General features: G+C 31.3%; 1 protein-coding gene across 1 annotated transcript; it reads left to right on the top strand.

Moving 5' to 3' along the window:
- Nucleotides 1-9659: 9659 nt before the first annotated feature.
- Nucleotides 9660-14238, top strand: LOC111303402 (Double Clp-N motif-containing P-loop nucleoside triphosphate hydrolases superfamily protein). The gene is made up of 3 exons (XM_022899644.2): nucleotides 9660-11285; nucleotides 11851-12151; nucleotides 12280-14238. The coding sequence occupies exons 1-3, from the start codon at nucleotides 10063-10065 to the stop codon at nucleotides 13900-13902; spliced, it is 3147 nt and encodes a 1048-aa protein (XP_022755379.2). The 5' UTR covers nucleotides 9660-10062; the 3' UTR covers nucleotides 13903-14238.
- The last annotated feature ends 336 nt before the right edge of the window (nucleotides 14239-14574 follow it).

The raw sequence follows: 14574 nt of genomic DNA, 5'->3' as shown, positions 1-14574 counted from the left end.
GGCACCACTTGACAGTGACACTTCAACCAAGGGCTGAAGACTTTTACATTATTCTCTTTTGACGTTAACCAACACAAGCAAACTCTCTGAGCATTTTTCTGCTACCATTTTACATGTTCATGAGATCCATCACAAAAAACATAGGTTTGCCTCCCATCCCCACCTATATATCTTTTCTTTTTTCTTTTTTTTTGCAAAGAGACTGTTATGAATATTAAAATAAATTATAAATATTATGATTTGAATTTTATATTTATTTAAGTCAATTGAGTTATACTTCGAATTCATCTATATATATCATTACTTTATAAGCTTCTTTTATACGTTAAAAAGATCTGCTTTTAATTTTCTTGATTCTTTGTACCAGTTTTGCTTGAACAGAAACCATTTGCTCCTCCATTGAACTAATGAAAATCTAGTTAAAGCCATTAATCCAAGCAAAGGGTTTCTTTTAGATTTGAAAAAGGTGTGCTTCTTGCAGCTAAACCCATTTTTGTTTTCCTAATTTCAGTGTTCTAACCATTTTCATGCACTGGCACTATGCTACCAAAATGTCTGATAGCTATAGCATTTTGCATGATAGAATTAAAAGGTTAATTTCATTCATTGCTAGAGGCTCCAAGAGCTAGCTCTAAAGCCCCAAATAATGGCAAGAAAACAACATTTTTACTCTTTTAAAATTAGAGGGAAGAACCCTATGCAAGAATCTCTAAGGAATTATTTGTTTTAATTTGTTCATTTTAACTCATGTTGCTTTAGCTAGCTATATACATAAACGTAACATCCTTATTCAATGCCTACATTACTATCTTCAGAGGCATTAAAATATAAATTAGACCCATATTTAATGCATAAATTCTTACCATAAAAGATTATATATTAAAGGATTATTTAATGTGTTCAAATTCTTTTCTTTTTTTTGCTTTTTATTTTTCATTCTTTTTTTTTTTTAAATATTTACCAACGAAATCTTAATGCATTTGTTATAGAAAAAGTATAATACCAACCATTTAATAATTCATAAATTTCTTTTAGTTTATATCAATAATTACACAATTATGGACTAGGACTACATAAAATTCACTAATAATTAATTTAATAGAAAAACCATTTAAATCTAGACCATGCAATAAAGGAAAACTTATGCTTTGAAGATCCATCAAAATAATGACTATATTTATAAAAGTGATGATTCCCTTGTCTTTCTCAATGTTCCCAATGGCATTTAACCCACCACCTAATGGTTCAATCTATTCAATGTTGAGATAAGGGAGTCTCGTGGCATTTATGAATAATGCAGTTGAAAGTGGGCCGTACTCAATTTTTTCTTTAATGCATTTTTTAATTTGTAAGTCCTTCAAAATTTGCCACTCATTTCATTTGTAAATAATGAAAGAAAAGGAGAAACTTGGAAAAGTTATAGCAAAATTTGATTAACCAACTTGATTTAAATTTAACGAAAAAAAATTAGCAATATAAATCCACTTTGATTCGAATTCAAAATGATTAGAACTTTGACTAGAATTTAAAATTATTAGAATTTAAAATAAAAAAAAAAAACTTGAATTTAGGCTCAATCCAAACCCTAACTCAAACTTATAGCTACAATTTATTTGCATGGTAAATTTGCAACAAATGTTGACGAAATCAAAACTATCTCAAGACTTAACACAATCCAAATTCATTCAAAACTCTAATAATGACTTAAATAAATTTTGACTATGAAACAGCTTGAACCAAAAATCATTCATAAAAAGTCAAATCCATAACTGATATAATAAAAAACTAGAAACCATACAACTCCAAGTAAAAATGATACAACTCGAACCTAACGTATCCAAAATTGAATTCAAAATTGCTCTCAAGTTGATTGTGTAAAATTCCTATAAATTTTCCAATAAAATCACCGTCTTCTCGAATTATCAACAACTCAATTAACAAGGTAGGTCCCTTTGAAAGTTGGGTATCTCAAAAACTTTGTCTTAACTTTTAAAAACACATTTTTTGAAAAAATATCTTTATGGCTTAATAGAAACCCAATTATCACACCTTCAAAACATATTAATGTATGGTTTAAGCATCTCAAGTAGGCATGCCAATAGGATTGGTACAAGTGGTTAAGATTTAGAGTTTAGACATAAGTTCGCACCCCACAATCCCCTGTTAATAGACGATCTGTAAAGATTTATAAATCCCCTAGACGACTTATCATAACTTCAAAGAAGGGATAATCTCCTCTTTTTCTAAACTTTGCTTGACCAAAACAAAAAGCGTACCAAGTAGGCATGTCTTCTTTTCACATATGTATTCAAAAGGGTAATTCTTAGAAAAACTTTTCTTGATTTCTCCTAAAAAGTTGAATATGCTTGTGTGTAAAGGATAAAGAGATTAGTGCTAAAAACCCAAATTTTCCACACCATCAGTGGTGGGAAAGTAGCTTTTCCTCAGCTTCTTCTATGTGGGATTTTCTATTGTTGGTAAAGAGGAAATAAAGATGCCACATATATGATTTCAAAGAATGCTTTAGAGGTGGGGGTTTGGCATCTTCTAATTGTCTCTTTTCTCATGTGAAAATTTAAATGAATAGTTCCTTTGATGAGGCACTGCCCCTACAATCATTAGAGATGAGGCTTCACAATATATTAATAATGTTTTATTTGTTCAAAATAATTCAAATATACGTCATCAATGAACAAGTCAATTTCCATAATCATTAATTACATTTTTTTTCTTAAATATCATTTTAACCTTTGTCATTAGACATTGATGAAATTTTTTTATATAAATAAAATATTGACATCGATTAAGTGATTAATTGAAGCCCAAGCTAAATAAATCCAACTTGAAAACGAGTCTCTTTGGTAAAGCTTTAAAAAACTGAAAGTGCTGTAATTCCAAAATTTAAAATATTATTCACCAAATTCATATATAATTAAAACTTTTTCCCAGGTTGGAGTAACAACTAACGTTACTTTAAAACTTTTTTCCTAGATAGTTCCTTTTTTAAGAAGTGATTGTAACTTTCTTCTATTGTAAAAAGGTAGGAACCAATGGTCATCTTTTGCTTGATTGGTGCTTCTAACCAAATTCATCTAATCAAAAACCAAGACCACTTTTCTTTTAACAAAAAAGAGAGCATGGGAAAAAAGGAGAAATGGGTAAGGGCTGGGGGGGACTTGAAAACGTCTACTTGCTTTGAGTGCAAGAAGCTACCAAACCTTTTTACATGAGGGGAGGTGGCTCTCAATTCTGCCCCAGCTGTGAGTGACTTTTTGTTATTTATGTTTGCTTAAAGCTTGACCTTTGATGACATGATTATCATATACTTATATTTAAATACATGTGTGTGAAAAAAGCTAATGTGGGGTTTGGCTTGCGCTAGTGAAAAGAGTTATGGGCCCTTTTGTCTCATGATATACCATCAATTATCCTTCAGAAGTGCCCTTTTTTTTTTTTTTACATCAATAGATGATCATGGATTGATCAAGTGTGATTTTGAACTTTGTGGGAGGATTAAAAAAGGGGTGCCTTTTAGGGTTCTAATAAGTCAAATAAAGTGCTACTTTAGCAATTACATGACAGAAAGGATTTTGATCATCAAGATCCTCTCAAAAGGGGTCATTGGTTAATCTAGCAATCCTTACTTGGAAGAAAAAATAATAAAAGGAGAAGGGGGTTCTTTTTTGAATCATGGTTCTTCTATTATTGGTGGGGTGGTGGGAGAATTGCAAAGGCGCATGGTATAATGCTTGGGAGGAAACCCTTTTTTCCCTTGCGAAGGAACCAACAACAAAGCAAACACCTTTTAACAATGATGCTAAGGTAAAATAATAATCTTAGAGGGAGAGAGCTTCTTTCAATTCAAACCAAAGGGATGAAGTAGAATGATGGAAAGAGTCCTACTTAGAAGGTTTCAAATATGGGGAGGAAAAGGTTTAGGCTGATGAGATCACCTTTTAGTCTTCTTTTTTTTAAAGTGGAAGAAATTATTATTGTATCATGCTTAAGGAGTGGGTATGGAGAAGACAAAAGCAAGGATCTTAATTCCACAAGAAAATTATATATATATTTATATATATAGAAAAGGTTGAATGATTTTGTAATATTAAAATTAAATAAATTCATAGATCATTCATTTATTGAGGTCCGTTGATCCACAAACATTATTTTATTATAAAATTGTACTTGCTAGAAAATTTTAAAACGTAAATTATTCCAATAAACATCATGGAGTAAGTAATTATGATGTAGTTGATTATAAATATGGAATAATCGAATTGCTTTTTGATAGTAAGAAATATTCAAACAAAGATGATTATAAATATGGGGGAGTCCACGCCTTCACATATATGATTACTTTAAATGAATAATTATTTAATTAAAATTTGTTATGAATATCCATATTCATTGTATGAATATAGTAATACACTCAAAATATATTATTTTAGAAGTTTACGATTTAATAAAACTATGCATTAGGACTTGAACATTGGGCTCAATAAAAAATGTATGAATCTGTATGTTCATAAAATATGTTTTTGGAGAAGATTCATAGAACTAACTTTGAATCTCTCTTTATTTCAATAATAATTGTAAAAAATAAAAAGAAATCTATCAAAAAAAGAAAGTCAGTGGCAAGCTGCTATAAGTTTTTTATGAGATCCTTAATACTGTCTTAAAAAAATTCATTATTTACTTAAAAAAAAAATTATAACAATTGAAAAGATTAGATAAGCTTTACACTATAAACATTATAAACGAACTTAATTCTCAAGTCAAAGATTGAAATTTTTAAATAATCATAATAAAGTTAGATCATTCTTTTTCCTTGTTCTGATCCATTTTTATTGAAAGATCCTATTTAAATTAAAGAAGTAGGACTGTTTTAAGGTAATATCGCAAACAAAAAAAAAAAAAAACCAGAAAATAGAAAGAAAAGAAAGAAGGAAGAATTTATTGAATAGAAGTCGATTCATGGTTTGATTGAACTGAAATTTTGTCAGTATGTTTATAATTCATAATTTTACATTTTGAACAGTGAAGATCGAGTTTGTAGCTCTCTAAGAATAAATTCAATGTGTATTTATTGAGTCACCTATTTGGTGAGATTTTTCCAATTGGCTTTCTCTAATTGTTGATTAGCTCTGATTTTAGTTAAAGAAAAACTTTGTATATCTATTATTTGATAGTTTTAATTAGATAAGAAGGAAGAATTTGTTGAATAGAAGTCGATTCATAGTTCGATTGAGCTGAAATTTTATCAGTAGGTTTATGATTCAGAATTTTATATTTTGAACGGTGAAAATCGAGTTTGAAGCTCTCTAAGAATAAATTTAATGTATATTTGTTAAGTCACTTATTTGGTGAGATTTTTTTAATTGTCTCTCTCTAATTGTTGATTAGCTCTAATTTTAGTTAGAGAAGAATTTTGTATATCTATTATTTGATAGTAGAAGTTTTTTTTGTTGATCTGTGATTTTTTTCTCTGCACTGAAGGATTTTCATGTAAATCTTAGTGTGATTTTTTTTTTTACGTTATTGATTATTGATTATTTATCTATTATTTTGAATTTATTAGGATATATTATTTTTTTATTATTGTGTTTATTACTTCAGGGTCAACACGTTGTAATAAATAATTATTAATATATATTGAATATTTATTCCAATAATAATTATAAAAAATTTTAAAGCCTATAAGAGAAAAAGAGTCAATGGCAAGTTTTTGCAAGTTTTCGATGAGGTTCTTAATATTATCCTAGAAAAAATTTGTAACAATTAAAAAGTTTATATAAGTTTTACATTATGAATACCAAGAATGAATTGAACCTCAATTCAAAAATTAAAATTCTAGAATAGTCATGATAAGTTAGATCATCCCAATTTTTATTTTGATTATTTTTTGTCGAAAAATCCTATTTAAATTAAAATTCAACGTAATATATAATTATTAGTATAAAAAAATTTTAATAAAAAACTCAATTCTTATTGCATTTGAATTTCTGATAATTTTTTTTAATTTATCTAGAAATTTCAAACATCCCTTTATTTTTTGGTGTCAAAATTTTATTTTTAATGAGGAATTGGAGAGGCCAACTCAAGCAAAAAACACATGTAAAATAGAAGATTCGATGGAAATTGAGTTTGAAAATGGTAGTCTAGAAAATGGAAAAAAGGCGGAGTTTGAGGTCAAATTTAGATCAAATAGAAACAGTAAACAAAGCCATGAAAGGTGGCAAGATTTGGTCAAAAATTCACATAATGAATTTGGAAATTTAGGAAAAAAAGTTGGGTCAAATTTAACTAGCTAATAGTTTCCTAATTCTTTTTACATACTTTTGAAGGATTTTTATTCCTCGTAATAATTCTCCTACACATACCTTGGAAAAGCTCTTTTGGGTGTTTGATCATCGCTACAAAAAGGCCAAACTTTTTCATCATTTTAGATTCTTTTGCAAAGAATCAAAGCAAAAGCAAGCAGCCTATCCTTTTTGAACAATAAGCAATGAGATTACTGATAATAATGATTCGAATTAAATTATATTATATTTAATTTTTTAAATAATATATAAAATTATAAGTTTTTAAAATTTGATTTATATTTAAATTAAATTTTTATAATTTTTTATTTGATTTGAATTAAATTTTATTGGTTTAATTTAGTTTAATAATTTAATAATTTTTATATATTATTTTAATATTTTTAAATAAATTTAATATAAAAATTATTTTTATTTTATATAAATTTAATATATATAATTAAAAAATATATATAATTCGATTTGAATTATTTTTTATTTAAAATTTAATTTTAATATAATATATATTTAATATTTAAATTTAAATATAATAAAATTAAAAATTAAAATCAACTAAATTAAATACTATAATTTCGAATATTTTCAATATTTTAATTTTTTTTCCCATTTGGACTTCGAGGTCATCATTTTAAGCATCCACCTATGGCTAGCTATAGTCTCTCGGACCAACAAAATGAATTATTACTTATCTACAAAAATTAATATAAAATTTTAATTTTATTTATTAAAAAGGCCGATGACAGGGGTATTATAGACATTTCAACGTGAAAAAGGCAGACAAAGAGGTCGAAAAGATACGTGAACGGTAATAAATGCAGAAAGTTGGAAACTCTCTCCTACTTTCAAACTTCCACTTTTTTTTTCTCTTTATCGGTCAGCGGAAAAGGAAAGGACTTAATTTTCACGCGTCAGCTTTTTGTCAGAACACGACAAATTTCGTGTTCTGGCGATGAACTAAATTCAACGGCCCTGATCTTTTGAACTGATAAAGACGAGCCATGCCCAGGTCATCGCGTGAGATAAGAATCAGATTTGTAAAGAAGAGAAAAGGTGAGGGAAAGGAAAGATAGGCTCGAAAAACGCGTAAATGGAAAGGAAAGGGAAGGGAAGCGGGAGGGTGCATGATGATGATTTTTGTTCCCTTAAGACTTCTCTCTCTTTTTCTCTTTAATTCTTTAACTTATTATTATTGTTTTTGCCATTTTTTTTTGTATAAAAAAACCTAAAATTTTCTCACTTTGAATAATGATTTGGTTGGAAAGTCTAATATTATAGTTTAGAGTGATGGGTTTGTTTAATTTTGATTTAATAATCTTTGGATCATTAAATGCAATAATGAACAAAGAATTGATGATAATGATTTTTTAAGTATTTAAAAATAAATAAATATATATATATCTATCACAATTGAATGAAATTTGATTGCAACCTAAATCCAACTTGAATGATATTATAAAAAAAATTTATATTATGTAAAATATTAAAATTTATATATTTATTTTATGTTTTATATAAAAATTATGTCATAATTTATGTTCACGTAAAAATATAAAATATTTTTATTTTTATTAAATTTTTATATATTTATTATTAAAATTTTAAATTATATTATATTTATATTTTATTTTTATATTATATTCATATTATAACATAATATCGTGTTACTGAATTATACTTATGAATGATTTTGCTATAAATTTATTAAATTAATAATAAGTTGATAACATGATTGCATGTAGAAACATAAACAACAATGCAATTTTAACTTCGATTGCACGAAATTTGAATTTTATTTTTACTAATTGTGATTCTTGTAGCAAAACTTTAAGTAAAAGTTTGTTTTGTTCTAACTTTTTGTCATAAAAAGTCATGTTTATTTATTTATTTCATATAAAGTTGGGTTTGAGGGCATGCACAAGCTTCTTTTAGTATTGTGGAGTAGTTGTTTTGTGGACTACGAATTATGAAATCGTCACTATAACACAATTAGTCGTTGTCGCTTGTGTCATCATATTAATTTTATATTAAATACAAAACATAAAATTTAGTTAGTTCATCATCTTGTTCTAAAGGCAACCTCTCTTACAAATATTTTTAAATGCGTTTTTGTCAAATTTTGAGATTAATTATTCTTTATGGTATTAATTTTTTCATGTATTTTTAAAATTTTTTTGTTAAATACAAATTATCAGGATTTTTTTTAATAAATAAAAAGAAAAAAGGGATTATACTATATAAATCCTAAACCTTGGCATTATTAACGTGAAAAGCATAAAATCAGTTGAATTATAAAAAAATATAGTTAATTTTTTAAAAAAAATTTATGGAAACTCTCATTTTCATTTTTTTTTTCTTTCAATTTCATTGCACATGAACATCACTCCATATCGTTTGATGAATCATTTGAGAACGATAAGAAGGATTTTCACTGCATAAATTTTAAGAGTTCAATTGTAAACTATCATCTATACGAGAATCTTTCCTTTACTGCACTGTCAAATGAAGCGTGGACCTGGTTGGAAGCCGACCATCACAGCTTCTTTTGAAAGCAGATTGGAGAATTTAGAATAAAATGTAATAATATGATATAAATATAATATAAAAATAATAATTTTAAAATTTAAATAATTATTATTTATAAATTTAATAAAAAATATTTTTTATATTTTTTTATATTTCATTATAATACATAATTTTTATATAAAATATAATATAAATATATATAAATTATAATATTTTATATGATATAATTACATTATCGATGAAATTTAATTCAAAACCGCCCATCGCATCATTTTATTAGCAAAAGCGCGTGGAACTTGGAGAGATCAACTCATGGTCCTAAGAAAATAATAGTAAATATTAAGTAAAAAATCACTTATTTTTTTAAAATCTGAAAAAAATTTATGCTTCTCTCACTTCTGTATCTGTAATAAGGAATTAAAGTATAGAAACAAGAGAAAGTTAATTAATTGTATAAAAATATTGTAAAATAAAAAATAATATAAAGAAAAAAGGAGGGATGACATAATAAAGTAGAGCAGATATGCACTGGCCAGAAAGCATTTTTCAGAAATCCTTGCTTCAAACTGATAGTACTTCCAATTCTCTAGTTTCCAGAAATTCTTTTCTCTCTTTCTTTCTTTAATAAAAACAAACATTTTTCATGCTCCTCAGCTGACCTGACCCCCTAACTAATTTACTTTCCATGCATCTGCTTTATCTGTCTATTTCTTTTTTAATTTAAAAAGTAGAATCTTATTTTTAAAGTTTTTACCAGGGAGCGAGGTACAGTGTAAAATTTTGAGTTAAATTGTGTTGGATTTTTTGGTTACAGATGAATCAGATAGATAGGGATAGAAAGCAAAACAAAAGAAAAGAAAAGGGAGAGGTTCTTGTGAAAGAGGGGATCTGATCTTTCCTCCTCCTCCTTTGTAATTCCATCTTTTTGTTTTTGTATTTTTTTTTCATAAATTTTGAGTGAAGAGAAAGATATAAAAAAAAGAAAAAAACCCAAACGTAGATCACTTAAAGTTGATTAAGAAGCTTGTAAGCTTATCTTTCTAAGCTATTGCTTGCTTTCTGTCTTTCATTTTTTGTTTGTTTTTGTCTGTAAAAAGCTTTCAATTGAGTTTGTCGATTTCCATAATCTTTGCTTCCCATTACTTTTTTGTTCTTAGATAATAGAAAGGTAAAACAAATTAAAATCTAGATACGAAGAAGAAGAGAAGAAGGGAACTAAATGAGAGCAGGATTAAGCACGATCCAGCAGACCCTGACGCCGGAGGCGGCCAGCGTGTTGAACCATTCGATAGCGGAAGCAAGCCGTAGGAATCATGGCCAAACGACGCCGCTCCATGTGGCGGCAACGCTGCTTGCATCTCCCACCGGATTCCTTCGCCAAGCATGTATCAAATCGCACCCCAATTCTTCTCATCCGTTACAGTGTCGAGCTTTGGAACTTTGCTTCAGCGTCGCGCTGGATCGTCTCCCCACTGCTCAAAACGTCAATAGTGGCAGCCCCGGACACGACCCACCAATTTCTAATGCCTTGATGGCTGCTCTTAAACGTGCTCAAGCCCATCAACGCCGAGGATGTCCCGAGCAACAACAGCAACCGCTTTTGGCTGTTAAAGTGGAATTGGAACAGTTAATTATATCGATTCTTGATGATCCTAGTGTTAGTAGAGTCATGCGTGAAGCTAGCTTTTCAAGTCCAGCAGTTAAAGCAACCATTGAACAATCATTGAACACAACGAGTTCAAACTCAGCAAACACGGCTGGTCCAATCGGATTGGGATTCAGACCGGTAGTAGCTGCTGCTTCCGCCGTTGCTGTGCCTTCAGCCAATCGGAATTTGTATTTAAATCCGAGATTACAGCAAGGGGCAGCAGGGCAGACTGGGCAGCAAAGGAGTGAAGAAGTGAAAAAGGTGATTGATATTTTGATGAGGACTAAGAAGAGGAACCCGGTTTTGGTGGGTGAATCAGAGACAGAATTGGTGGTTAAGGAGATTTTGAAGAGGATTGAGAACAAGGAAATTGATGGGGTTTTGAGAAATGTTGAGGTGCTTCATGTGGAGAAAGATTTCGCATTGGATAAAACCCAAATGGTTGCAAAAATTAAGGAGTTGGGTACTCAAGTTGGAGCAAAGATTGGGAATTTGGATTGTGGAGGGGTGATTCTTGATTTGGGTGACTTCAAATGGTTAGTGGAGAATAATCAGCAGCTGGGTCTTGCTGATGGGGTTCAACAGCAGCAGCAGCAGCAGCGTGATGCGGTGGCAGAGATGGGGAAATTGTTGGGGAGGTTTGGAGAAGGAAGTGGTAGTATATGGTTGATTGGAACTGCTACTTGTGAAACTTATCTGAGATGTCAAGTTTATCATCCTTCAATGGAGAATGATTGGGATCTGCAGGCAGTTCCCATTGCTGCTAGAGCACCCTTACCGGCAATGTTTCAAAGGTATTTGTTCTGACAAATTTGGAAGCTTAGATATGTTTTTGTTTATTTTAGCTGTAGTTTTTGAATGTGGAAAGCTTAAATTCTATCAGATCTTTTTGGAAGAAGTTAAGGTTCAAAATTTTGGTAGTCACTTAACTTGGATAATATGCTTTATTGTAGGGATTATATGTAATTAGATTTTATTGAATATGGTATATTAATGGGTATCAAGAAATTTCTGTTTGTAGAATCCATGGTTTCAGTGCTACTAGTAGATTTTATCCTTGGGAAAAAGTTGATTCTGATCTATTCTTTTTTCAGTCAGCTTTGGGATTTGCTTAATACAAAATACTTACTTCACGTCCATAAGACTTTTCACATTCATGTTTCAGTTTGACTTTCTCTTGTTTGCTCTTATTTGGTTTCTATGCGAAGTATGAGCTTAGATGATGCAGTTTGATCTTTGGGCTTGGGGGACTTTTCCTTTTTTTTTTTTTTGGTTGCTGTCAATACCTGAGATATTGCGTTATCTAGTTTTGTTACAGGTATCATTGATTTAACTTGAAATATGCTTGTTATCTTCCAGGCTTGGGAGCAATGGGATACTTAGCAGCTCTGTTGAGTCCCTTTCCCCATTGAGGGGGTTTGCAACTACAGCTGCTCAACCTAGGCAACTCTCTGAGAACTTGGACCCTGCTCGAAAAACAGGCTGTTGCCCACTGTGCATGCAGAATTGTGAACAAGAGCTGGCAAAACTTTTAGCGGCCAAGGAGTTTGAGAAACCCTCCTCTGATATTAAATCAGAATCAACTAGGCCTGCATTGCCACAGTGGTTGCAGAATGCTAAGGCTCATGATGGTGATATCAAAACAGTAGATCAGATGCAGGTAACAAGCTCAACTTAAACAAAAACAAAGTGTTAGAAATTTTTTTTTTTGTGTGTAAATATGTGCATAGTTAAATCTTTTTCCTCCCTTATCTAAGCTTTATTATTACCTTCACATGTTATATACAGACTAAGGATCAAGAGATGATCTGGAAGCAGAAGACTCAAGAATTGCAGAAGAAATGGAATGATACATGCTTGCGTCTCCATCCTAATATTCATCAGCCATGTCTAGGCTCTGAGAGATTCGCATCTACAGCTCTCTCAATGACGAGCTTGTACAATTCAAGTCTGCTGGGACGCCAACCATTCCTGCCCAAATTACCATTGAACAGGAACATTGGGGAGTCACTGCAACTGAACCCAAATCTAGTAGCTAGCCAACCGATCGAACGGACAAGTAGCCCACCAGGAAGTCCTGTAAGGACAGACCTTGTTCTTGGGCGACCGAAGATCACTGAGACCACACCAGACAGAACCCATAAAGAGCGGGTGAGGAGCTTTTTGGGTTGCATACCTTCTGAACCACAGAACAAATTCCATGATATTTCAAGCGACAAATTTTTAAACACATCAGATGCTGACTCATTCAAGAAACTCCTTAAAGGTCTAACAGAGAAGGTGTGGTGGCAGCGGGATGCAGCATCTGCGGTGGTTACAACAGTGACACTGTGTAAATCAGGCAATGGAAAACGGCGGGGTGGTGGATCAAAGGGTGACATTTGGTTATTGTTTACTGGCCCTGACAGGGTTGGCAAGAAGAAGATGGCATTGGCCCTTTCAGATCAGGTATGTGGGGCTCATCCAGTAGTGATATGTCTTGGTTCAAGACGTGATGATGGGGAATCTAGTGTGAGTTTCCGCGGTAAAACAGTTGTGGATAGAATAGCAGAGGCAGTTAGGAGGAACCCTTTCTCGTTAGTAATGCTTGAAGATATTGATGAAGCAGATATGCTAGTTAGAGGCAGCATAAAGCGAGCAATGGAGAGAGGTAGACTTGCTGATTCTCATGGTCGTGAGATCAGTCTAGGAAATGTTATTTTTATTCTCACTGCAAATTGGTTGCCAGAGAATCTTAAATTCTTATCAAATGGTATCTTCCTGGATGAAAAGAAGCTGGCCAGTTTAGCAAGTGGAGGTTGGCAATTAAGGTTATCCCTTTCTGAGAAAACTGCTAAGCGCCGAGCCAGTTGGCTACACGAGCAAGACAGAGCAACAAAACCAAGGAAGGAAACTGGTTCACCACTATCGTTTGATCTTAATGAGGCTGCTGATGTGGAGGATGATAAAGCTGATGGATCACATAATTCCAGCGATCTCACAGTTGATCATGAAGAAGAACAAGGCCTCACTAATAGGCTGTTATCCAACTCAACATCATCGGTATCTCGTGAGCTGCTCAATTCTGTCGATGATGCCATTATATTTAAACCAGTTGATTTCGGTCCCATTAGACGCAATATAGCAAACTCCATAACAAAAAAGTTTTCCAGCATTATTGGCGACAGGGTAACGCTTGAGATCCCTGACGAAGCTCTGGAAAAGATTACAAGTGGGGTATGGATAGGCCAAACTGGATTAGAAGAATGGACAGAGAAAGCAATGGTTCCAAGCTTACAGCAGCTCAAAACACGATTGCCCACGTCAGACGAGTCTCTAGTAGTTCGACTTGAACTCGACGGTGAATCCTGTAACCGAAGCCATGGAGATTGGCTGCCCAGTAGTGTGAAGGTGGTTGTTGATGGGTTCTGATAGTGAGGATGATTAACATTTAGCAGTTCCTGGCTCAACAATCAGTTGATACACTTGGGTTCTGGTAGCAATCAATGTAAGAGGATACCATTGGTATTTCCTACATATGTAAATATACTCAACTGTTTTTGGCAGGCAGTGAAGACGGTTGCGGGAGATAAAGAGTAAAAACAGTTAGAAGAGGGAGACGTTGATAGATTAACCGTACCTTTTTATTATTTGATTTCTTCAGCCTTTTTCCTTTTTTTTTTTTTCTTGTTAAAAGAATTTTATATAGTATGCTATTTTATTATTATAGATATCATTAATAAAAGATGAGGCATTCCTCTTTTTCCCCGTGTCACCTCTCATTTTTCTGCTTTTTGCTCCTTCAATTTTTTTTTTTTGGCTGAAAAATGGCATAAATGGTTATAAACTTGTTTGATACTTTCTGGCAAAAAAACAAAGGAAAAAAAAACTTGTTTGATACAATGAAGTTGCCATAAAAGTGAAATTAAATTGAAATAATTTACAGATAATTAATAATTATTTTTTATGTGTTTGTATGGAATTCTTGGGTGTAGCCAATGGGGGACTTTACTTTTGGAACTCAAAACTTTAATCACCAATTCCAATTTTAAAAATGGAGAAGGTAAGGTTTATGATAAGGTCATCAACATTTAATTTAATTTT

The sequence above is a fragment of the Durio zibethinus genome, chromosome 13 (assembly GCF_047325235.1).
Source record: "Durio zibethinus cultivar Kanyao isolate XHJ-2024 chromosome 13, ASM4732523v1, whole genome shotgun sequence".
Lineage (NCBI taxonomy): Eukaryota > Viridiplantae > Streptophyta > Magnoliopsida > Malvales > Malvaceae > Durio > Durio zibethinus.
Note: the sequence above shows the minus strand (reverse complement) of the source record. Positions and strands in the feature narration are given on the sequence as shown.

Coding starts and splice junctions, on each gene's coding strand:
- LOC111303402 (XM_022899644.2), top strand. CDS start 10,063: ATGAGAGCAGGATTAAGCACGATCCAGCAGACCCTGACGCCGGAGGCG. Junction 11,286..11,850: donor TTACCGGCAATGTTTCAAAG/GTATTTGTTCTG, acceptor GTTATCTTCCAG/GCTTGGGAGCAATGGGATAC. Junction 12,152..12,279: donor AAACAGTAGATCAGATGCAG/GTAACAAGCTCA, acceptor TGTTATATACAG/ACTAAGGATCAAGAGATGAT.